We start from the raw sequence: 25,786 nt of genomic DNA on the forward strand, positions 1-25,786 counted from the left end.
GAAGTAGAGATGTCATAAGTTGTTATCAACTCATTATAGCAGAACTATTCTCTTATGGACCTTGTCAATTCAAAAATAGACCAGGGCCCTGATGAAATGCAACCTGGTATAGGCATCTGGAAGTTTGGGGGGGGGGGTACCAGGAACAGAAAAAGTGGTATTGAAAAGAGAGATGAGTTTAAAATGTCACCTGCTTCTCAGTTTTGCTCAGGGCTGGCCCTGTCTATGGTCTGTACTCATAGCAGCTGGTGGAGAGAGCACAGAAAATAAAAACAAACCAGTATTTCCAGGATTCTGTCATTTTGCCAGCCTGCCAAGTAGACAGACACTGTTGACGGATTTGACCATAAGTTCTCGTTGGAATGACTCTCAGGCCCTGTCTGGTTCTATGTAGCCATAACCATGGAGGCAGAGGAAGTCTGGGGATTGGAGTGGCAGGAAGCCCAATGTCCAGACCCCTGACTTCTGCGGTTGGCTACATCATCAGTCTCACCACAAGATTTCAGGACAGTCCCTTCCCTCCCTTCTTTGGGCCTTCATGTCTCCATAAGCAGATGAGCCACGGACACTGCAAGGTTGGGAGAGCTGGAGGGAACAAAAGAACAGAAGGGAGAATATTCCAAATCTGATGTCAGCTAAGGACTGACAAATCCCCGGATTATGAGATGATGGGAACAATGTGAAGCTTCTGTTGGGGAGTCCAGAAACTTCATGGAGAAAGGAAGCCAAGGGGGAGAAGGAGAGTCCCAAGGGGGCCCAGCACGTGTTTTATGTTCTACTTCTGCAGTATTGTGATATTTGGTCTTAGTCTGCGGTTCCTGGCTCACAGCTCCCAAACCCTTGCAATTTCCTAAGCGTTGAGAGTGATAAAGGTGTCTTTTGTTATGTGAATGAGGTGACTTTTGGAAAGCACTTAAGGATGAGACTGGTTGTCTATAGAGCCAAACACATGATTAGAAGGTTGGGACTTTGAATCCTACCCCCTGACCAGCGAGCAGGGAGGGGCTGAAGGTTGAATCAGCCAATCAAGCCTATGTATTGAAGCCTCCATAAAAATCCAGAAGGCTGTGTTCAGAGAGCTTCTGGGTTGGTGAACACATGGGCATTGGGAAGAGGGGCACACCTGGAGAGGGCATGGAAGCTCTGTGTCCTTTCCCCATACCTTGCTCTGGGTGTCTCTTCCATCCAGCTATTCTAGAGTTCTATTTATTATCTTATAACAAACTGGTAACCAGTAAGTAAAATGTTTCTCTGAGTTCTCTGAGCGGCTCTAGCAAATTAATCAAACCCGAGGAGGAGGTCCTGAGAACCTCTAATTTATAGCCAGTCAGTCAGAAGTATAGGTAACCACTTGGGTTTGTGAGTGGTGCCTGAGTTGGGGATGGGGACCGTCTGGTAGGACTAATCTCTTAACCTGTGGAGCCTGATGCTTTCTCTGGACAGGTAGTGTCAGGATTGAGTTAAATGCTCAGATACCCTGCTGGTGCCCAAGAATTGCTTGGTTGTAAGTGTGGGAACCTGCACCCCCACACATGCATACTAGAGCTGGTTTCCGGAACACCTATTTAACTTTTATGTGTGAAGTTGAGACTCATTCAAGGTGCTGGCTTGCAAATCCTCAGGACCTGAGTTTACATAGCTTCTGTATAGCCACAGAGAAGTCATGCTATTCCCTCCTGCCCTGTAGAAACTGTTCTAGGAATGACACAGATGGAAACTCATGCCCACTAAACTTCATTCATAGGACTGTGCTGTTCTCTCACTTAACTACACGTGCTTCATAATTCCTCAGGCTGGGCCTATGAATGTGGCTGGGGCAGTGTAACTCCCAGATTAACAGTTTAATTGGTATCCAGGGATGAATAGGAGGTAGGGCAAGAGTCAGCAGTACAATCATTTGGGGGCTCCAGTGATCAGTCCTCATTAGAAAATGTCCCACAAGGAGATGGATACTGCCTTTGCAAACTGGAAAAATGTATTTTTATATGTATATAATTTATGTTTTTATAATTTACATACACATTTGTTATTTCTTTAAAGATTTTTTAAATTTTTATTTATTATTTATTTATTTATTTATTTATTTATTACTAGTAATAGAGTTTATTGGGGGATAGCAGAGGAACTGCAATTTGGAAAATGTATGCGCTAGAAGGTACAGATTTTTTATTTTTAAATAATCTCTACACTCAATGTGGGGCTTTAACTTACAACCCCAAGACCAAGAGTTGCATGCTCTACGGACTGAGCCAGCCAGGCACCCCTATTGTTGTTTCTGAGGGGTGATTCTGCTTCCCTGATGCAATGCGAGGAAGCATACCCTCTGCCAATTAGCCAGCAATTGTTTTGACTCTTCCTTTGGTATTCCACATATTTTATAATCTACATTAAAATCATGGGTTCCGAAACTTGGTGAGGCAGGGATTTGAAAGGGAGCGCTTTTGGCCGTGTGATGTAAATCTGTTTCTCTTTAGAAGGACAGGGGGCATTTGGATGGGACTTCTAGTGTTACAGCCAGGCGTGGTAAAAACTGTGCCCAGAATTAGAAATGAGTGAAGCAAATTACCCAGTACTGGGGCCACCAGAGTCCAGTCCTGAACTTACAAATAGGTCACATTCTAGGAAGAGATGGACCTCTCCCAAGGGGCCGACTTCAGGGCAGAGCCTTCAATAGAGAGTCAGGGGAAGCTCCGTTTTCCCAACATACAGGAATGGAAGAAGTCTGCTTCATGCAGTAATTCATCATTTCTCTGTCACGAGGGAAGAAACAGAATTACTACTGAGATTCCTCTGTTTCTCTCAGATGAGAATCTTTAGAGGAAAAGAACTTGAATTAATTTTCCCTTCCTGGTTGGTGTGATGCTTCAGTAAAACCCCTCAAACTACCAGCATTATTTTGCCCAAGAAGGCTGATGGAAATATACTTGACATTTAATCTGGTTCCTGTCCTACAAAGCAAAGATGGAGCCATACTGAGGAAGAGGTAGAAAGGGGAGCCAGAGTTGAGACCGTATCTTTTTGTATTGGTTTGGAGAAACTGCAAAGCTCTCTAAGGATGGATGCTATTATTATTATTTCGGTTTGCTGTTGGTGGTGGCAAGATTAATGAGAACTCCATTTCTTCCAGTCCACTCTACATTCTGTACATTCTACTTCCATCTGCTGCCAAATCCAGAGCGTACATTCCTGCTTAGCCCACACCCTCTTATTTCAATAAGAATCAATAAAACACAGTAGGGGAATGGCCAGAAATCTGATCCTCTTTACTATTTAACCTTAAAAGAGCTGTTTCTGCAGAAACCACTGGGATCACTATTTGGTCAATGGTGGCACTTCTTGGATAAATGAATTGCAATATTTTGTTTAACTAAGCAACTGAAAAGTTGGGACATTAAGCAAAAACTTACACTGGGCAGGAAAGATTGTGAGAAACTCTTTCTTGGGTTTTCCACCACATCCTGCCCATTCATGGGTTTTCTGTACTCCCACCCCAATACCAACATCACCTCATCTAGGAAATTAAATATCATGCTAGAGCTGGAAGGGACCTTTAAGAGAACCTAGTTCAAATCCATCATTTTACAAATTTGCAGACAGAGGGCCAGAGTAGTTAAGAGACTTACCCAAGGTCATGGATGTAAGCAGGGACAAGCCAAGACCTGAACCCAGGTCACATTGGCCTTGATCTACTACTTTCTCTATTACACCATGCTGTTTGTCAAAATGTATGGTACAGATGCCAGACAGCTTCTCCTAAACTAACCTAGATTCCAGATATCAAGTTGTGCTCAGCTTTTTCTGGCTGCCTAAGGGAGGGTGGGATATTGGCTTGAGAAAAGTCCATGAGCTGATGTCATCCTGATTTTGAGTTTGAGCCAAAGCTTAATTAAATGTTTCTTTGTGATTATATTGTAGTCTTAGTGTTCTGGAATATCCCATCATTTCATCTGGGCTCATCTTCCTCATCTCTAAAATGAGGAATTTGGGTTGAATTATCTTTAAGGTCCATTTTACTTTTAACAAGCTGTGGTTCCTCTAAGATCATTGTTAAAGGTCACCCCCATTCCTCCTCTGCAGAATTATTCATGTTCAAGGAAATGTGGTCTTTAGCATATAATCTTCCATCAGCCCTCATATGGGAGAAGCAGGGTTTCATTATGGATTCTTTTTTTTTTTTTTAGAGATTTTATTTATTTATTTATTTATTTATTTATTTATTTAGCACACACAAGCAGGGGGGGAGGGTCAGAAGGAGAGGGAGAAAGAATCACAAGCAGACTCCTATGCTGAGCACTGAGTGCTTCTCAGGGCTCAGTGCAGGGCTCAGCGTGGGGCTCGATATTACGACCCTGATATCGTAACCTGAGCCAGGATCAAGGGTTGGATGCTCAACTGACTGAGCCACCCAGATGCCCCTTCACTATGAATTCTTTTTTTTTTTTAAGTTTTTATTTATTTGACAGAGAGAGACACAGCGAGAGAGGCAACACAAGCAGAGGGGAAGGGAGAAGCAGGCTTACCGCTGAGCAGGGAGCCTGACGTGGGGCTTGATCCCAGAACCCTGGGATCATGACCTGAGCCAAAGGCAGATGCTTAACGACTGAGCCACCCAGGCGCCCCTTCACTGTGAATTCTGATTGCATCTCGAATTATGTTGTAGTCTCCTGAAATTCCTTTGGATGGCTCAGACCCTCAAAGGATCTTTGGATGAAAGCTGTGGGGAAGCTGTGGGCAGAACAGCCAGGACTCCACCCATTTGTCAGGAACTACCCAGCTTCCTAAATGTGGACCTTGGCTGGGAACTAGGCCAGCTTCTTTCTAGTGGCCTCAAAAAGTGGAAAATGAAAAAGAGATGCTCTGGGAGACAGCTCATGACAAGTTTCTTAGTGCATCTGTCTGCTCCCTTTGCAGAGAATGATGTCTGCTTTCTGGGGTCAGCTTTACCCCGTTCTTCAGCAACCACTGTAAGGCAGAGGAGGGCTTTGGGAACTTGCCTGTAAGTCTGTCTCCAAATATGGATATGGGCTCCTTTCACTATAGGTTCTCTAAATTTATTAGTCCTAATTTAAGAGACCCACACACATAATGAATTTTCTTCAGTTCTCAGTGATGGGGAGGAAATGGTATTTTTGTCAAGGTGTTGAGAGTGCCACCTTACCTGTGTTCTGTCTGGAAAGTATGAGAGGTTACTTTCCAGGGTATCTTTTTTGCCTTTCTAAATTCTGCTCATTCATTGAGATCAATTCATACCCAATGTTAAGACTATCTCTGAAACAGCCATGAATTCATAATCAGTAATGCATGATTTCATTATTCTCTCTGCAGCTATGGTGAAAGTGTCTTCAGAATAGGAAAAATGTTGCATACTTTTGATCTGTCTTATGGCTTCTACATGGTAATATGACTCAATACACTGACGTATAATAATCAAGCAGTGGGACCAGGTTCTCCTTCAGGAATCGGCCTTGTTATTTTATAGTCTTGGCCTATAGAATTTATTTGCTTATCTTTCAGGTTACATATACCAGACCTTCATGGTACTGGGTTTTGTTCGTGGTGAGCACCAAACACTTTGAAACCTATAAAGTCACAGATGCGAAAATCCTACCACAAGCCATCAGAATCAAAATCTGCAAGGGGGCAAAGCCTGGGTATCTATACTTTTGAAAAGCTGCTTAAGTGAGTCTAATGTACACTGTGATTGAGAAAGCCTGCCTCACAAGGGCTACTCTTCTATGAACTGTGCCGACAGGGGTTTCCCAAGTACAGGTGTCACTCACAGACCCAACCAACAAAGGAAACACACACATCATTATGGTAGGACAGTATTAGGATTGTGCCTGGGTGCCTATGAGCAGGTTACGTACAAGAGGAGAATAGCCTGGGGTTAACATAACATTTTGTACAGGGATTCCTCGTTGAAAGCATTTTTAAAACCCTCCAACATAATGACCTTGGGGAATGAGGACCATACGAGAGAGAGAGTAGAGGCTTATCAGAGGAGTGTAGAGACAAAGAATGGAGCTAGAATAATGGGTAGGTGGCCATCTACAGAGTGTGATTTTTAAGGGTCTATTGACTTAAAATTCCATCATGAAAAACTCATTCTTTTGGTTTAAAACTTTGTCTCCTGTTACTATGGAAATACCTGTGAATCACATCTGACTGGATTCATCATATCCTTACCTGAGAATACATTGTGATGGGGTGCAGGAAAGATCTGGAAAAAGTGGGTACAACACTAAGGAGCTGTTGCCAAAGGAGGAAACACACTAAGCAGGGCATCTTGCAGACAACGGCAGCTGGACAAATATTGACAATTTGATTTGCTATCATTTAAAAGAAAACTGCTTGAAACAAAGACAGACTATTAAATATTCCATATTTCCCCCTGGCTGCCCTGCTACATTCTCCCTGGCCTATACTGCTAGCTCCCAAACTGAGAAGAAAACAACAGGAGAGCAGCCTCATCCCCGCAGGGAGGTGGCCTCGTGGTCTAGGCTGACCCAGGAGTAAGGGCTCTGAGCTCCAGCCTGAGGATTTTCCTCTGACTAACCGTGTGGCCTCCAGCCAGTCTCCAAGCAGCGTCGGTTTCCTTGTATGTCAAACCAAGATAAATACCTAACTTCCCACCTCTCTGGGGCATTGTAAGACCTCACTGCTGCCATTTTCATTACCATTTGTCTAAACACCATAAGAAGAAACTTGTAGAGAAGTCTTAAGACTGTTTTTGCTATTAGCATTATCATTCTGATATGAGAGCTCGTGTAGCGCCAGGTAGAAAAGAGAATGTTTGGGGAGGGCAGGAAAATGGAGGACACAACAGCCCTCAGAAAAGCGGTGTTTGTAGTGGAAGAGAAACACAAAAGAGGGGTTGGGGTGCAGGGGAGAGAATTCTGCAATTGGTACCAGATGCCATCAGAAGCTAATAACCTGACAAACACCGTCCTCATAAAACAAATTCCTTAAAAAAGGAAGCAAATGGAAATGTAAGCTAGTGAAAGAATTTGCAGCAGCTGCCCTAAACCCATTTCTCACTTCATAAACAGGTCTGGGTTTGGTGCTTTTTTTTTTTTTTTTTTGCCTTGGTCTTATTTCATGCCACTTCCCCCCTCTACCGTGCTCCCCTGTCTCACTCTTCCTCCTCTGCTGCCAGTGCTGGCAGGGCTTCTTACACCGGTAGTCATAGCAACAGCAGTTAATGGAACCCCATCTTGATGGAGGGAGGCTAATTCAGAGTACTTGTTCTGTGTCTTATCTCGGCATGTATTTGTCCTCAATGATGACATGGATTAATTAATTGGATGGAGTCACTGAAAAACAGCACGTGCTATTTCACATTAATTTCTTGGCAACAAGCTGACAGGAACCAGGACTTGTTAATGACTCTGTTTTCTAGTACTCTCTGCATATCACACTGAAGAAATATGACTTTTTGTGGACATCAAGGAATGCAGCATCTCTAAAACTTGGAGTTCTTTAGGCATCACTAATGAGGTGTTCTGATCTCATCCCATGAAGGATGGTCAGGTTTCAGATCCCTTATCCAGATAGGTTCAATAAAGACTCAGACAAAGATTCATTTCCTGCATTGCATACCCAGTTATCAGCATTGGATTTGGGGAGTTTATGTTGGCTATTAACAGCACCTACCCCCCAATTCATATATTCCTCCCTCCAGATTTGTTCCTCCAGAGTGAATCTGAGGCATTCCATACCATTGAAGGGAATCATCAGAACTCAAAAGAGTAAAACAGTTTTTTTCATACTAAACTCCAACACCTCTAGCCTGTAGCTAATAAGCATAGATAAAAGAATGAGAATGTCACTGACTTATGACTTAATCCTATGGGTACAAGATAAGAAGCAGCAACTTTAGCATATTCAGATCAAATCCATCCTTTTTAGATGAGTGCTTTTAAAATCAATTCTCAGTTATGTCAAGGTGATATGTACATATTCAATGACGTCTTATTTTTTACTTTCTTATATTCTTGCCCAGCTTTTTAATAAAGTCATTGACCGCTAACACAATTCTAGGGCAATAGGGCAATTTAATGACGATGAGCTTCATGGTAGCCATTTTGGCTAATATTTGGCGTCACTGGCAATAACATCATGAGCAAGAAAAGATCTCATTGGTCTTCCCCACTAGATTATGATTTCCTTAAGGGCATGATACTTATTGTACCCCCAGTACTCAAACCAATGCCTTGCCAACAATAAGTGCTCAGTAAATGTTTATTAGTGAATGAATGAGTAGGGCAAGATGGTTGAATCACTGTTTGATGATGATATTTTTGTGTTTCTGATTCCCATCTGTCACTTTAGAATTAACAAATTATCCATCTTAATAGCCATTGACTTGCTTTGCTGTATGAGCAAATTTAATTCGGCAAACTTTTCTTGTGTTTACTACAGCAGGGTTTATGGCGAATATAAAAGTGGGTAAGTCTGCATTTGTCTTCAAGAGGTTCGTAATCTAGTTGCTAGGAGTCTCAGCACCTAGGAGGTACTCAAATGCTAATTGCCTTGTAGATCAAAGGATGAATAAATGAAAGAGCAAGCAGATGCACACATGACTATAATATGGGATAGAGTAATAGAAGTGTTAAAAATTATTTTAAGAATTTCCCTGGGAGGTTCAAAGGAGGAAATATCTGGAAGGGCTTCTTGGAGAAGAAAGGCCTTTTAGAAATCTCAACAAATGGAACAAAGATATAGAAATGGGAAAACCAGAAAGTATGGATGAAAACAAGCCACTGAGGGTGGGACTTTGGCCATTTGCAGTGGAGCAGCAGAGCGAATTAACCCAGAACAATAATAACCCTGTGGGATATGTACCATTATTGTCCCCTTCTTAGGGGGAAGGAGCTGAAACCCTGGGGAATGAATAGCTCAGCCACATCACACAAGTAGTAAATGGTGGATCCAAGATTCAAAGTCAGACAGCATGGGCCCAGTGCCCTAATTTTTCATCTCTATGGGAAGAAGGTAATGCTCTTTTTTGCTCTGTTTCATCCTTGTTGCTGTTATGGTCTAAACCTGAACCTGGTGAGTTTCACTCTCTCTCCATTCCTGGCTGACTGACCTAGAGCTCCAGGCAGTGGTCCTCCTCTGCTGAGATGATGTCCTGGAAGCACGTAGCGCAACATCAGGCATGTGGCAGAGATTTAGTATGTATGAGTTTCCTCTTCCTGTGATGGGCTCAGTTTCTGATCAGGCAGTGCTGATTTCCAGTGGTGTGTAGTGCTGTGGCTCCAGTTGTCAAAAATATTTCCATACCAACCAGTAAATAAATGTTGCCTTTTCTGCCATCTCAGACACCCAGACCCTTCATCTAGAGCCCTCTGGAATCAAACAACTAAAAGGTTAGTGCCTGACACAACCAGGGGCCCCAAGCATTCACTCCTGACCTGGGTCTGCTCTGATTGTTTGGGATCCAGAAGTACTGGTTATTAAACATCTTGAGGATTGCTCTCTGATTCAGCCATTTCTGATGCCATCCAGAGTTCTTGGGACACATTCCCCACCTTGTCCTGCCACCGTTTTGTCCTTCTGGAAAAGCTGTGGAAAATCAGTTAATCATTCATTACTTGTTCGCCGATGTTGTTCTTGTTTATTTCATGTCTCACAGTTCCAGGTCATATAGGAGGTGATGAATTCAATGTGGGTTTTGGAGAAAAATCCTTCTCTTTGACTTAGAGGCACTTTCCAGAGGAAGCTGCAAAGTCTTTGCTGCTGCCTGCTGGTCTGGAGTCAGTCTAAGATACTTTTGTTTCTGTCATCCCCAGCTGTGTCCGTCAGCCCTGTGGGGAGCAGGGCAGCTGTGCACCATTGCTGCTTGATCACGTGCATATGGTGAACTGTACCTCTGGTGGCCCAGGTCACATGAAGTGTGCTATTACCTGTCAAAGGGGGTTTGCCCTTCAGGCCAGCAGTGGGAAATACCTCAGGCCTCTGCAGGTGAGTTGGAAACCCGAGGTCATCAAGACCAAGGTCCTGGGGAGGGAGGCTCTCCCTGGCTGAATGGGGGAAGTGCAGGTGTTTTTAAATCACTTGGAAAAAAAGATGAGGACTCTAACAAGCAAGGAGAGCATGGCTTCACAGAATGCAAGGTGCAGTTCCCATTAACTAGGGTGTCAGTTTCTCTCATGCAGACGGCAGGTAGGGACACTTATCCCATTCTCCTCCTCCTTTCCCTGTCAGAAATTATGGTCCCCACTTTTGTCTTCAAGATGAGAATGCCACAGTTTAGACTTGCCCACGACTCGTAAGCAAGATAGGTTGTAATCAGCTTGTCTGTGGCTCATGGTTTGACCCCCCCCCCAGCCCTCCTTATAAAAAGGCTGGAGAAGGAGTCTGATTTTCTTCCCTCTGTTACTGAGGTGGGGATTATATCACAATTCTAGCTTTGGCCTAAGTTTCCACATTTCTTCAAGCTATCATAGCACCATTTCCCAGCATTTCGAGGTGGTAGAATATATTAGGAGTGTGGCTCAGGTGACAAATGCAGAATGAAATTTTGGTTCCACTGTCTGTTAGTTGTATAATTTTAGGTAAAAACAAAAGAAACTAATCTCTTTAACTGTTCTTCCATATTTGTAAAATAATGAGGACAGAAGTATTTATGTCATTGAGTCATAATGATGACTGATTGGAAGTAACCAAAAAGCTTCTAGCTAAATGATAGGCATGTAACCCTCTGTTAAGCTGCCATTACTAGGGGCATGGTAATGTATTCTCAACTAAGAATTCTGTTTTCCATCTTTCCTTTAGAGAGCTTTCAATACTCCACAGAGGAACTTTAAACTTGAAATCAGCCATTAGAAAACATGACCATCATATGAGACAGAGAAAGGAGGCATTAGGGAAAAGATAATGGTGCTTGAGGAGAGAACCAGAAAGACATGGTATGATGAGGAAAAAATGGATACATGACTGATAGTCAGGTATCAGTGATGCAAAAGATTGGAATCATTTGCATTTTGTACCAATTGACTACTTAGGAGGTGGTAGAAATTGGAAGTGAAATTCATGGAAGAATTTCACTTGCTTAGAGATGGTCTGAACTCGAAGACACAATTGTTGGTTTCGGGTGATTTAGGTTCTGCATAGAGAAAAACAGTTGTGATAGACCTGGAGACAACAACTCCTTGGTCTATGGTGCTTTGGTCAGAAAGGCAGAGCTCTTATCCCCTGTTCTTCACCCAGCTTAACTCACACTAGAGAAGAGATAGAAAGAATGACCAAAAAAATAGGGACTGAATACATTTGTGTGATAGGTAAAGAGAGGAAGAGAAGAAAAGACAGTGTTTGCAATGCATTACAATTAGGAGCACAGTCAAGACAAAATGGACAACACTTAAGCCAGGAGAAGAACCAGGAGATATATGTAGAGTTCAAGACAGATTCTGTAAGTGATCGTTGTGGTTTGAGCCAGGCTTCCACACTGTGATAAGTGTGCAAGGGGCAGTCTGGGTGGGGAGGAGGAAGGTGGGAGCTCACCCTCTGCCAGCCGTATGGTGGAGTCAGCAAACACAGCTCTCCAGCTGACTGATCCTGTCACCCGAAGCCAGCCCCACTAAGGAAATTATACAATCCCGGCTCGTGATCACAAGACAGTGGGGATATTTGCTTTTGTTGACATAAGAACTGAAACTAAACAGAAAAATGTGTCTGGCTTTGACTTGGGTCCTTCTGGCAGGCAACAGGGAAACATTGGGAAGAGGGAGGAGCAGCTGGCCAGGAGTGGGTGTCAGGGGTGACAGGTGCTTTCACCAGTCATTTTACCTTTGGCTTTGCTCCCACTGTGGTCTCCCGGAGGGATGACTGCTGAGCCGCAGAATCGAGCCGCAGAATCTCCCCGCACTCTCTTTGACCTGTGGTAACCCATTGCCTGGAGTGACGGCTGTTCTCTTTCCCAAACAAGCCATGAGCTTCCAGGTCTCTCAGTCCCAGCTCACTCTGTCCCCTTCACTCTGGACACGTTCTTCTCCCTTTCCCGTCAGCAGCTGGGAAGTCCTGCTCCTCCTTCACAGGCCAGGTCCTGTGTCACCTACTCTGTGAACCTCCCTGCAGACCCTTGCCTCCTGCCGTGGAGGGACAGCCCCCTCCTCCAGCCCTCCAGCCCCCACAGTACCGTCTCACAGAGAAAGCACCTACATATGATATGGCTGCCTCTTTTTACATTTTTATGTTTTCTTTCTTCTTGGTCCCCATTTCCTACTTCTTTTGTTTTATCGTTTCCACTCTTTAGATTATATTCTCGCAAATCATTATAGAAAGGAGTAGGCTGTAATAAATAACAATATATCTTTTTCTTCCGTATTTCCTTTCCTCCCTTCCTCTCTCTCTTTCTCCTTCGTTCCATTCTTCTCCCTTCGGTTTTCTGAGCCATTGTTTCAGCCTGTGATTTGCTCTGCTGGTAAATGATTAGCTCCTGGAGGGTATCTTGTTTATCCAAACCTAGACAGAACCTGGCCCTTCTAGGTGCTTAATAAATGTCTCTTCATTTCTTTAGTGACAAGGAACTCTAGGGCTACCCCACAAAAAGGACAGGCTCAGGGAAAGGGCTGGAATCTCTCCAATTTAACCACAAGGTTTGGAAGGTGCCTTGTATGCATTGATTCCCACTGTTCTTAGATACTGTGCACCATTCTCAGTGGAGGTGATTACGTTCAGGAGCAGTATTGGTTGGCTTCCGGGTTCCCAGCAGGAAACAGATGACATGCTCCAAAGTGGGCAATTTGAGGGAATTTAATACAGGGACTACTTATAAAGGTGGAGGTAGGATACAGGGAAATTACCAGGAGGTGGTGCCGAATCCCAGGGTCAAGGGCTGACATCACCTGTAGGCCTGAAGAGTTGACTGCAGGGAGCAGGGAGCAGAACCCACAGGAAGAGAGTGCAGGAGAGGATGGAGAGTGCTAGCAAAGGATGAAGCCAACCAGCAGTAATGCCCTAGGTGGGGAGTAGGAAGAATAAACACCCTGACCTCCCTTTCCCTCCCGGCTCTGAGTCACCTTCCAGTGTGTCCTGCGTGCTAGGCCCGAGCACAACCAGAGGCATGAAACCTACAAGGGCACACAGCATGGTGAAGGGCATAGAGTGGATCCAGGAGCACATGGGAGGCAGCCAAGAGTTGGCCTGGAGAAGTGTCTCCATTTCATGATTCTCTTACAGTAACAGGAGCGGTCAGCAACAGCCTACCTGGTTATTGAAGACCGTATATTAAGCCAATAGGGCCTAAGGAGGGAGCGAGGCAAAATCATTTTACCTATTTTGGGTGTTTGCACAAATAATCACCAGGATTCCTCCAAAGCCTGGAAACTACTTTGATAAGCCTTTTCATGTGACCTTGATGGAAGAAAATTCTCTGTTTCTAGAAGGAAATTCTGCTCACATGTTCCTCTGGGCACTGGGACCGGACTGTGAGCTGCATGCCCCTTGATTGTGGTGTTCCCGACCCATCTTTGGTGAACTATGCAACCTTCTCCTGCTCAGCGGGAACAGACTTTCTGAAACGCTGTTCAATCTCCTGCGTCCCACCAGCCAAGCTTCAAGGTATTGTCAGCCAACCAGGAACTGAAATGCAGATTCTCTACAGCCTCTCTCTCTTTGGGTTACTTTAGGGATCTTTTCTTCACCCCAGTACTCTTCGCATTTGCTCTGCTGTGCCACCCTCTTCTGATAACACCACCAAAGTCCCAAAGAGCACCACCATTTTTGTCCCGATGACATGCCCTGGCTCAGATCTCATGAATGACAGACACTTAGACTTCCCTGTTTTTATTTGATTGTATGTCCTCTGGAATCAAGCTCACTATTGCCTAATCATATTAATAATCAAGAAACACTTTATCATGAACAAATTTTTTATTTAATATTTACAACCTTCCTATGAGTTAGGTGCTGTTGGTTCTATTTTATAGATGAGAACAGAGTTCTGTGAGTTGTCCCTGGCTGTACTGCTAGTCAGAGATGATCTTGGTACCTCCTCTGACCTCACACCTTGCTCTTCAGCTCTTCTAGGCTTCGGTGTGCCTATCCGTGCCCCCAGGAAGCTTGTACCAATGCAGCTTCCTGAGCCTAATGCTGGCAGAGCCTGATGTAGTAGGTCGGAGGTGGGTTGGTGATGCCACTGTGGGACGTTCCTGGATTGCCTTTGGAATTCATGGAAGAACACTGAGGCATACAGTGTGGTGCTTAAGTACAGAACTCTGCATCCCAGCTGCCCAAGTTCAAACCCTGCATCTTCCCCTTGTTAGCTGGGGCAAGTTGCCTGAACTCAATTTCCTCATCTGCAAAATAAGAGATAATGATGGTATCTATTGCAATGGATTGTTTGAGGTGTGAAGTTTATGTAAGTATTGTAAAATGCTTCGAACAGCACCTGGCATCTAAAAAGCAGTATAAATGTGTCATCCGTGATTCTTACTATGCTTTCCATGACACGGTCACTACTATATTTTTATTATTTGTAGTTGGGAAACGAGGTCATGATTTGTTTGGTAGCTGTTCTTTCCTTCCAGTCAGGGAATAGTTATCTGACCTCTGTGTAAGAGATCCCAGGGGGTGCTCAGCAGGAAGAAAGACAGGATGAGCCCTGGACCTGAGGTGCCAGAGAAGCTGCTCCACCAAGAATTATGTGACTTCCTGAGAATGCCGACGGGTGGACAGGTTTTTGTTCTTTTCGGTTCTACATTGATTTCTGGACTCTGCTCTGAGCATTCTGTGCTTCTTTCCTGGACTCAGGACTGACCCCATGGCTGACCTGTCTTGAAGACGGGCTCTGGTCCCTCCCTGAAGCCTACTGCAAGTTGGAGTGCGACGCTCCTCCTGTTATCCCGAATGCCAGCTGGCTCCTGCCCCCCTGCCTCCAGCGCAGCCATGACGTGGGCTCCATCTGCAGATACGAATGCAAACCGGGCTACTACGCCGTGCCGAGTGCGGACGGTAAAGTCAGGAGGTGAGCCGGCTTGTTCCTGGGTCTTTGTGCTTCTCTCTACCCGCATGCTCTCATTCATAAATCCCAGACTGTTGCTTTGGAAATAATATTAAGACCTTCTGGGTTGGCCCTTGCTCGTTGTGTTGGTTGGTTTTTCTATACAGTCTCTCTTCACCTGCACGGGTGTATTCCCCAGCCACGCAGGCAGGCTGACCAGGTGTGATTTCTGTAAAGGTATTCCTTCCCATAGGAGATCCCATAGGCTCACCTAGGTGATTTAAAAGAATCTCTGCCCTAATTATCATTGTCCTTCAAAGTAAGTGTAGGGAGCTACTCAGTGTTGTCACCTGAAATCAACTCATCAGGTCGGTTGGGAATGTACGGCGGTGGCTCTGGGCCAGACTGCCTGGGCTGGTCCCCAGTCCAGACATTTATTACCTATGTGATGCTGGGAAGGTTTCTTTCTCTTCCTCAGTCTCTCATCTGTAAAACAAGGATAGTAATAATAATATCTACCTGATAGGGCTTGGTGTGGGGACTAAATACATTAATCAATTAATAATACATAAGGTTTGGTAAATTTATTTTTAACACACAAAACATATTAGCCACAGCCACTAATACTATTATAGTCTCTCTGCTTTCTCCCTGCTGGACTTCCTGTGTGCGCACTTCTAGGCCTGGAAGCCAGGGGATGGGGTGCCTTTCCTCTGATCAGAAAGAACAAAGGCTTTGCAGGATCATTTAAGAGAAAAGGCTTTGAAGAGAGTCATGCTGGGCTTCAATCCCAGTCATCTCCCCTTTTTATCAGCTGAGTAACCTCAGGCAAGTTACTTAACTCTTTGGGTCTCAGTCTCCTTTGTAAGTTGAGGGTAATGCCCACATCAGAGGTTGAGTTGAAGATGAAACGAGGTAATGCGCATCCAGCCCAGTGCCCGCCTTGTGCCAATTGCTCAATAGATGGTTTCAGAAAAAGAAGGTTTTTCTCAACAAACAAAACAAACAAAAAGCTTTCAGAAAAAGAAACTCCTTGTACTCAGTAAATAGTAGATATTCTGCCCTATCGTAAATTGTGTCAGTATAGGAGAAAATCCAGTTCATTTCTTACCCAGGACTTAATTAAAAGTCTGACCATAGTAGGTTCTTTTTTTCAAAGATGGTTTTGGTTTTTGTTTTTTGAACTAACAAGATCCCAGCTATGGCATTCCAATGATGCCAAGACAAACTTTGCTTATAAGCTAGACTTCTCTAAGGGGACAGAAGAATATCAGGCAACTTGCTCTCTGGCTTGCATGTGCCCTTCACCCCGCCATCCTACTATGGGGTGGATTGAGTCTGGCTTTGCCCAGCACCTTCCACTCCAGAGAAAGCCCAGACTTCTATGTGGAAGGGGGGAAGCGAGTCAGGTGAGAGACAGGCTGATGAGAATATGAATAATACTGGTGAAAATTTCATAAGAGGCAGCACTCCGGGTTAGTGGACTCTAGCAGGTATAGTCAATAGTTTTTGACAACCGAAAACACATTTGCGTGTGATTTTCATAGGATCTGGATCAATTTGCATAGGCACGCATGGACAGGCAGTGAGGACCCAGGCCGTCAAGCGTGAGTGCTGTTACAGCGCCTCAGAAGGCAGCTGTTTTCTGGCTTTTCCCCTCTGATTTCTGCCTCCCTTTACACAGACTTGCCGCTGACTCGGGTGTCTGCACAGCAGTGCAGAGAAGAGTAATCGAGGGGGAGAGAAGAGTCTCAGGACCAGGAAGAACTGAGGCTGGAGGGGTGATTTCTAGCTCCCTCAGCCCACGGCTGAGCTGTGTGTGTGGGGGGGGGATGAGGACTGTGGGCTCTCTGCCTTACCCTGCACCCCCGGCTCAGCCGGCTGCCCCAGCTAGGGCAGGGGCACACAAAGGCCATTTGTCCACACAGCTTTTCTGGTGGAGAAACTGGAAGCCCGACGTCGACATTGGTTTTGGCATACACATTTACATTCACAAACACCATGCTGAGGGAAGCTTAAATTATTTACCACACTGTGTAAACTGATTTAAATCTTAGTTTACACCTGTTTACATAGCAGGCGGCAGATTGGTCATCAGAAGTTTGCAAGCCGGGCGTAAATCACTGTCACTTGCTGCTTCTGTTTACCCAACGAACTGTGTCAGCCTTGTTCCTCACTTGGTGAAAAGAGCCCAGAGTTGTACAAATGGGGCTCTAAACTTCTTTCTAGGATATGCAAGCAGGACGAGAAGAGATTGAGTAAAGCAGGCAGGGAGATCAATCAATCCAGACAGAGCGGGCACATGCTAACGTTATGCCGTTCTGCGAGTCGCGGACAAACCCGCTTGATGGTCAGATCCACAGCGTGTTGTTTGCGTGACTTTGAGTAACAGACTCAATATCCGTGTGTCTCCATTTTTGCATCCATAATGTGAGTGGTAGTAATTTCTATCCAAGAGTGTTGTGTTGAGGCTGAAAGGAGGTAGATGTGCCGGAAGCATTTTATCAACTATGACGTTCAGTGTAAGTACCACCTATTGCTTCTTGTTCATTTCCTTTTAAAACAAGGAAACAACTACAAAAATGTCAGCCAAGTACATTCCCTTCCTGCTCTTCTCAAGTCCTTTGAACATTGTTTCAAGAGAAAGGAAAGACAAGTACTGGATCTGACTTTTCTCTTCGTATCAGCCCATCTAAGTTGTGTCCCATTCAGCTCAGAGGTGGCGGGGAGGGCATAGCTGCAGTTGGCAAGTTCATCACATGCATGCCGTATCCAGTCTGAGGAAACAGGCGTGAAGAGGATCTGGGCTCCAACCTCAGGGAGCACACGGCCTCCGTGCTCTCTCTTTCATGCGCTTTATTTTTCCTTGAAGCATGACAGGGAAGGAGACAGCTGCAAGAGAGGCACTTTCACCTGGCCCCTGGATTCCTGGTCCCTCCTTCCCAGGATTTGAAAGTGGCACTGCCCACACTAGATACGGGGAAATGCAATGGCTTAGGCCTGGGTCAGGGATTCCGACCTTCACGTCGTGGCTGGAGTCAGCATCACCCAAGTCCAATGGATTCCCCAGAGGGAAATTGAGAAGGAGGGTAAATGGATATTGGGGGAACAAAAAAATCAATAAAACAAAAACAAATATCTATGATATAGTACAGCTATACAATGGTACAGCCACATCATGAAATAGCCTATCATCAAAGATGTTTGGAAGAATATTAAAGACATGGGAAAACATTCACAATACAATGTTAAGTGGATAAAAGCAAGAAAGTAACTGTTATAAATGATATAATCTCTATTTTTTCATATTAAAAGAATATTTTTATTACTTTTATAATAGCTAGAAATGCTTATGGTATTAGTAGTCATAATCTCTAGGTAGTAGGTTTATAGGGAATATCTTTTCTTTTTCTGCTTATTTATATTTGCTAAATCTTCTTGATTTTGTGAGACAAAATGGATAAACAGTTTAAAAACTAAATAATGAAGTGAGCTATTAAGAGTAGATTATAGCAATTTGTGCAGGCAGAGAGGAAAACTAGGCAGATCTTTCTAAATAGGCGAACTCAGGAGAGACCAGCACTCCAAGATGGCGTGAAAAAAGGTACGTGACCTTTCCACCCCGTTCCCAGGTCCTTCTGTGTTTTGAGGACAGCACTGTCTTTATTCTCGAAGGCCACCTCACAGCTTTTCTCCTCCAGTCCTAACACCTCTTTCAAAACTTCTAGCATATCACCTCACTCCCCAGAGTGAAGAGTCTACCCACAGGTGGGCAAGCTTACCTATGCCCCAAACATACACTCCCCCTTCCTGCTGTCCAAAATGAAGTTTGCTAGCTTTGCTGTGGACCCCATCTCCCTTCTTGGGGATTTCTCTCCACCCACTTACCTTCTTCTTTCCTACGTCGGAAGCATCTCTCTTCCTTTTGCCCATTACTTCTCTTTCATTATGCTCAGGTTTCTCCCACATTACAACTCAAACAAGCAGAGCCTTATCTGATCCCATGCCCCTGACCCCAGCTACCGCTCTATCTTTCTTTCTCCCTTTCATGACGAAACTTGTTGTAAGAGTTGTTTGTATTCACTCTCTCTAGCTTGCCATCTTTTCTCTCCTTCACACTCTGACATTCATGTTTTTACTCCTGTCTCTTCACTAGAGCTGTCCCTGCCATGGATTTTCTGCTGCCAAATGCAGTGACTCTTCTTGGTCTTCAGGTTACTTGAGAATATTTGGTTTAGGTTGTGGTCACCATGAGAGATAGGATGGACCCTCCTACCCACAGTTTGGTGTGGATGTTGAAACTAATGATACCACACATAGACCAAGAGACTCTGAAAAGGTTTATTACTCACATAATGAGTTCTTCTGGAAAGTGAAGGGGAGGATCCCAGGTTGACCTTCAAAGGGCTGGAGAAACCAGGGAAAGGAGAGGGCCTGGGGGTTTATGGTGCTTAGGGAGTAGGGCTTATGTCAGGGTTTCTGCATGTGAACAGAACCTGTGTATGGTTTGAACTTTCTGCTGAAGCCATACAGAGGAAGCATAAAGCTTTCTGATAGGCTTGCTCAGATGTAGGAGATGATGGGGCTTGAAAGCTGTCACCAAACATTGCAAATGGAGTCAGGCTCTTTATAATAGCATAGTTGGCTACACTCTGCTTGAAACTTCTTCCCTAATTCTGTTCTTTTTCCTTCTTCTCCCTGATTTTCCTTCTTCTCTATCTCTTCTTAATTTTATTTTCTAGCTTTTTCCCCTCTGCCCATTTCTTCAATGTCGGTGTTTCCCTGAGCTCACTTTTCTCTCTTGCTGTGTACGCATGTCTGGGATGAAGCTCATTTACCCTGTAGCCTCATCCCTCATCCGCATGCTGTTGCTTCCTAAATCCATACCTCCTACTGTAGTCTCTTCCCTTAAGGGCCATAAGGACCATTAGAGCAACTGACTATGGTTATAGCCACTTGGATATCCCGTCTGCATTTTAAACTCTTACTATATAAAACAGAGCCTATTATAATCTCTTTCAAATCTTAACATCCTCTGTGTTCCGTGTGGTTGGTCAGGCCAAGAACCTGCACATAACTTGAGACTCTTCGGTGTCCTTCACCCCCAGTCAAACCAGTCATCAACTTCCATCAAGTGTCATCTTACTGACTCTCAGATATGACCATTTCTCCCCATCTCTGCTGCCACTTCCTTATAATAGGCTACGATCCTTTTTTACTTCGGAACTGGTCTTTCTGACTCTAGTCTTTTTCCCTTCAATACATTCACCACTTTGCACCAAAATTGATCTTCAAAAAACAGAATTCTAATTACAGTTTTTCCATACATAAAATAGAATGGCCAGCCATTTCACTAGGAAAATAAAAAATCTTAAAATAGTTTCAAGGTCTTATACAATCTAGCTGGACTTTGCTTACTTTTATAGGCTCATAGCCTACTCTCTTCCCTGGGAGACCACTTCCTTCCAACTGTTCTTTTTCACTCCCTGGTTTTCCTTCTCCTTCTCTAGGCTCTCATACCATTGGATTGATTTTACTTCCTTATCTAAGCCATGACTAACATGCCTCTGGGCCAGAGCTCTCCCCAACAGTGACCTTTGCCTTAGCTGACTCTTACTCTCCTGTTTTTAGCATAGGTACAGTTTTATCCAGGAAGACTACCAAATCTCCCCAGTCTGTAAGAACTGCTCTTCCCAGGGTTACATTGCGCACAGAACTTCCCTGACAACATCATTTATCTCAATGAGTAGAAATGGTCTGGTTACTTGTCTATATTCTCCAAGAGACCATGAATATTTGTTTAGCTTCATGTACCCGATGGCTACTACATTTATTGGTAGGTACTCAATAAATGCGTTATGAATGGATGAAAATACATTTATTAGAAAAATCTTGATAGGAATTTGATACTAAAGTTGATGCTAATCATGGTGAAGGAAAGGGGGCAGTCTCTTATGAGGGAGTGGAGATCTCTATTTCAACGGCTTTAGAGTAGAAGAACTCTAAAAATATATGTGTATGTTTATCTTCCAGCAATTGTCTCAGTAACATGGAAGGAATTGTCTTCTCCAAAGACTGTTTACTTTTATCTATTCAACACACATGTAAGCTTGATTAGCACAACTCTGTACAAGTTAATAGTCACACAAAAGGATTAGACCTCTCAACAAGCTCACCAGAACAACAGTTCTCATACCTGGCTGCACATTAGTATTGTTTGGGGAGATTTGAAAAATCTTAATGTTCAGCTCATACCCCAAACCAATTACATCAGAATCTGTGCAAGTGGGACCCAGGCATTAGTGTTTTGCAAAGCTTCCCAGGTCGCTCCAGTATGCAGCCAAAATCGAGAAGCACAAGTCTAGGGGAACCTTTGTTTCTGTAAGAACAGTATCAGTCATGGGATTTTGACTCGTCTAAAAATATCCAGAGTAATGTTTTCTTTTTTCAAAATTAGTGTAGCAGCACTTTTGCATGCCAGATTGTTACATGTCTCTTTGAGGCTTATTTATATTTGGAGTTAATCAAAAAAATACAAACAATTATAACTCCAAAGAAATTGTAGTAGTTTCATGAGTTCTTTCTTATTGACATTTTACAACACATACACAGGCTCCTTTAAGCTGCTTTCTTTTCCTCCCCTGCAATTTACTTCCACTTACACATCATTGTTCATCACCCCTTTGTTGTTTCATTAACTTCACTTCCCAGGAAGCTAAAATAAATATGTTTGACTTATATTTTATCAAAAAGACCATATTATATTCTCCCTTATCTTTGACTCCCATGGTTACCTTTTTCTCATTAGGTGTTATCTTTATGTGCGAAGGTTAGATTAACCTCATTAGGGCTCATAATTAATTTAACTTACAAATTATTCCAACCTTCTAACTTACTTAGACAGCCTCTCCCTCTGTAAGTCATTCATCAAGATGCCATGCGAAAGGTGCCATAGTAGTTAGATCTTTTTTAGAATGATTGTGAACAGCCATACTTTCTGAGAGTCACTCATGGTATCAGCTTTTCCAGAGAACACAGATCTATTTAAGTTCTATAAACACAGATATAGGTCAAGACTGTAAAAAATAGGCCCCACATTATGACTATTTAGTGTTTAACAAATGTTTGGTTGGTAAACCTCTTTAGTGGGAGTTTGTCTCCTCTGACTTGGAGGGAGGGTTTGGGATGGCCATGGACTATACATGTGGACTTGACCCATCTCTACATACAAAGATCATTTGGTATGGCAGAGAGTTAAAAAGCATAAGGCCTTGACTCTGTTCTGTTGGGTTGGTGATATAATAAGATGATAGTATAATATTGTATATTATGATACAGTAATGCATAGCTTGATATACTATAATACTAATATGTCTCAGTATATTTTTAGACAGATGAGGAAACTAAGACTCAGAGTATCATTAGTAGCCTTCCCACAATCACTCAGCCGTTTTGTGATGTTAAACCATTCTTACTCCAAAGCCCATGCTCTTGGCTAACAGGATTTTCAATATTGAGCAAATTACTACATCTCTCTGGGCCTTTTTTTCCCAGATCTGTAAAGTAAGGGGAAATCTTGAGTGACTTCCAGCTCTAAAAGTCTATATTTATTTTCTATCTCAGTAGAATCAATGAAAGAAGTTAGCACTTTGGCAGAACACCATTGAGAGACGTGATACATAACAATTTATTGCCACCAGAAAAAACAACAACAACAACAGAGAAGCAGTGATATATTACCGCATAGGCACAATGTTAGTGGGCAGTACTTAAGGTAATACTTGGAGAACTTCTGGTCTGAGTGAACAGTCAAGGTCTTATCCTCTTCCTCTCGATAGGTTTTGGTGAATTGTTCTCTCTTCACACCAAGAGGATTGGATCCAGGTCTTCCTTGAAGACAGAATATGGGTACATTTTTAAGATCTAAAAAATTGAGTTTAAAGATTAAGTACTTCCCTGAAACTTCCCTAAAGAAGAAAATTTAGTCAAAATGTTAGCAAGGCTTTCCTTAGTCCAAAATTTTTCTCTTGGCTTGGTGGTAAAGCACACAGGTTCTGGGATTAGTGAGATCTAAGTTTGAATCTTAACTCTGCCACTTATTAGCTCTTAGACCTTGGGCAAGTTACTGATCTATACTGAACATCACTGTTTTTATTTATAAAATGAGTATTAGGAAATAGAAGTACTTATAGCTTTTTATAAGGATTAAATTGGATAAGAGATGTAAATAAGTGAACACAGTTCTTAATCATATGAAGCTTTAGGTCAGCAATAGCTGATATTTTATCATCATCATCATCAGGTTCATAACCCTTGCAAAATGAATGTTGCTTTTGGTGTGTTTATCAGGTAAACATCTTTAAAAAGGAAAACGCTCAGTGGCTGTTGTCTCCCATCCATTGTTGGTGCCTATACTCCTGAAAAACAACATAGGGACAGAAAGACTGAAGCTGGCATTCCAAGTAGGAGGTACAGGTCTTTGGTTACCAGGGCCAGTGGGTGAGTGCACTTCCTCTGCCTATAACACACACACACACACACACACACACACGAAAACAGTTCATTAAATTAAAAAAATATATATATATATACAGTTCCCTCCTCCAGTCAGAATCCTCTCTGAATGCTTCATCTCATCCTGCTGTCAACTCAGGGGGTTTTTCAAATACTACAGTGGCTTCAAGTAGACCATGAAAGGGAAAAGGGGGATGTGGGGGGGAGGGATGGAAATGAAATAGTCAGCAAGATAGAGCTGGACATATTAAAAATTGGGGCAAGCATGTGAGGTCAGACTGGTGTGGGAGCAGAATGGAAGGGCGTGTCCTGGAGACGTCACCTAGACTTTTAGACTCTTGATCTTTTAGAACCGTGGCTTGAACCTCTGAGGTTCAACTTACTGGACCATAGGCAGGGAGAGAAAGACTTGGCTAATGAAATGGAAATGTGTAGTTAAGACAAATGCTAACCCTCCTTAAATATTCTGGATTTGCAATTTCTAAAAAGTCAGTAAAATAATCTACATAATTTTTAAACTCTGTGTCATAACATTGTGCATATACACATATGAACAGCTGTTAAACCTATGTGTGTATATAGACAGAGACACATGTGCTATCTATGATTTGCCAATTAAAGGGCACACTATAATCTCTATGTACACTTATGCATCTGTGAGAAATAGAAATTTGTTTTCTTTCCATTAAGACATTGTCTGGCTTTATAATTAGTGTTTATAGTAAATACATTCAAAGTTTATTCTTGGAATCCTCAATTCTCTTGCCATTGTAGGATAATGTGAGCTTTAAGCTAATTGATTACAGCCTCTTTTGGCATCAAAGTGACTAAAGCTCTTCTCCAAGCCTTGGCCACTCAAATGCACACCTGGGTGCGGGCCAGCTCCCTGCTGCGGGCTTCACAGGGCTCCAGCGATGGCAGGCAGGCCTTTACTTCAAACACAGCGTTCGCTGAACTCATAAATTTCCCTGTGACCTTCAATCTTAAGCTAGAGAATATCTGATTATAAAACTGTCCTTCCTATTTTGATACTATATTGACTGCTGATTTCTCTATTAATCAGGAAGAATAATTTTTAAAATATTATATGAGTAAGCACTGAATTTTGTACACACACACACACACACACACACACACACACACACATAGGACTTTCTTCAACCCATACTTTCTCTCCCGATGTCCTTTCTTTGCCTTTTCCCCCTACCCCATTCTCTTCCTCAGGCTCCTGCTAATCCCTTCTTTGGCCTAGTGGGGAGCATTTTGATTGTGACCTTGACTTTTTTTTTTTTTTAGAGATTTTATTTATTTATTTGACAGAGAGAGAGGGACAGCCCGCAAGAGAGGGAACACAAGCAGGGGGAATGGGAGAGGAAGAAGCAGGCTCCCAGCAGAGGAGCCTGGTGTGGGGCTCGATCCCAGACTGCCAGGATCATGCCCTGACCCAAAGGCAGACGCTTAACGACTGAGCCACCCAGGCGCCTCTGTGACCTTGACTTTGCTGTCTAGTGATGGAGTCAGGTCAAGCCAAACTGATTTTTAAAGTATCTCCTGAAGGATTCTGGGTGGGACAAAAATCCGAAGAACTGAGTAGGGTGGGAAGACCGAATAGAATGTTAACACTGAACACTCATATCACATGCACAGGGAGAGAGAGCGAGCAGAGGGATGGACAGAGGAGTGTGGCTGAGTAGATCTGTTGGTTATCAGAGCTAATAATTTCTGCTGCTTATTGGGAATTGTATGTGCTATTCATTGTACTACATACTTTATGTTCACTAACTTATGTAATCTAATAACCCTGTAAGGAAGCTATTATCAACCCCATTCTTCAGATAGGAAAACTGAGGGAAAAAAAAGCTAAGTTATTTTTTTAAAAGCCAGAGATATATTTAAAGCCGCATCTGGAGTTCAAGCATTAGTCGCCTGATTCCAAATCGTCTGCTCTTCACCACTGTAGTCCTGATGGGGATCACCCAGTGCAGCCACGGAAAGCCTGCTGAAGGCCACTGGGGCCTCTGATTCTTTCTCGTTAGTCAGGGGAAGTTTCAAAGAGAACCAGCCTTTTCATTCTAGCGCACATCAGAAGGGTGAGCTATCAGGAGCATTGCAGACATGGGATTCCCCTGTGTGAAGTCCAAAGTCCTTAGGTATATCACAACCTTCCAGAAGCTCTGGCTAACTCGTTAGTGGGTTCAGGTTTTATTGTTGCTGTGACTTCCAAACAGGAGGCATGTAAAGAGCTTTGCTTTCTGAAAGAGCAACAATGACCTGCAGTGACTGCATAGTTAACTCCAAGGTGATGGTGTGGATATGTGTTTATAC

At 43.3% G+C, this 25,786-nt stretch overlaps 1 protein-coding gene across 1 annotated transcript in view; it reads left to right on the forward strand.

The window, feature by feature from the left end:
• Nucleotides 1–25,786, forward strand: part of PAPPA2 (pappalysin 2) — a 141,555-nt gene that overhangs the window by 51,630 nt on the left and 64,139 nt on the right. The window contains exons 11-13 of the mRNA XM_008696715.2: nucleotides 9,795–9,966; nucleotides 13,389–13,566; nucleotides 14,758–14,971. Coding sequence (XP_008694937.1) covers nucleotides 9,795–9,966; nucleotides 13,389–13,566; nucleotides 14,758–14,971 — 564 coding nt within the window. The remainder of the gene's footprint in view (nucleotides 1–9,794; nucleotides 9,967–13,388; nucleotides 13,567–14,757; nucleotides 14,972–25,786) is intronic.

Source organism: Ursus maritimus, unplaced genomic scaffold (genome assembly GCF_017311325.1).
Source record: "Ursus maritimus isolate PB19 unplaced genomic scaffold, ASM1731132v1 scaffold_2, whole genome shotgun sequence".
NCBI lineage: Eukaryota > Metazoa > Chordata > Mammalia > Carnivora > Ursidae > Ursus > Ursus maritimus.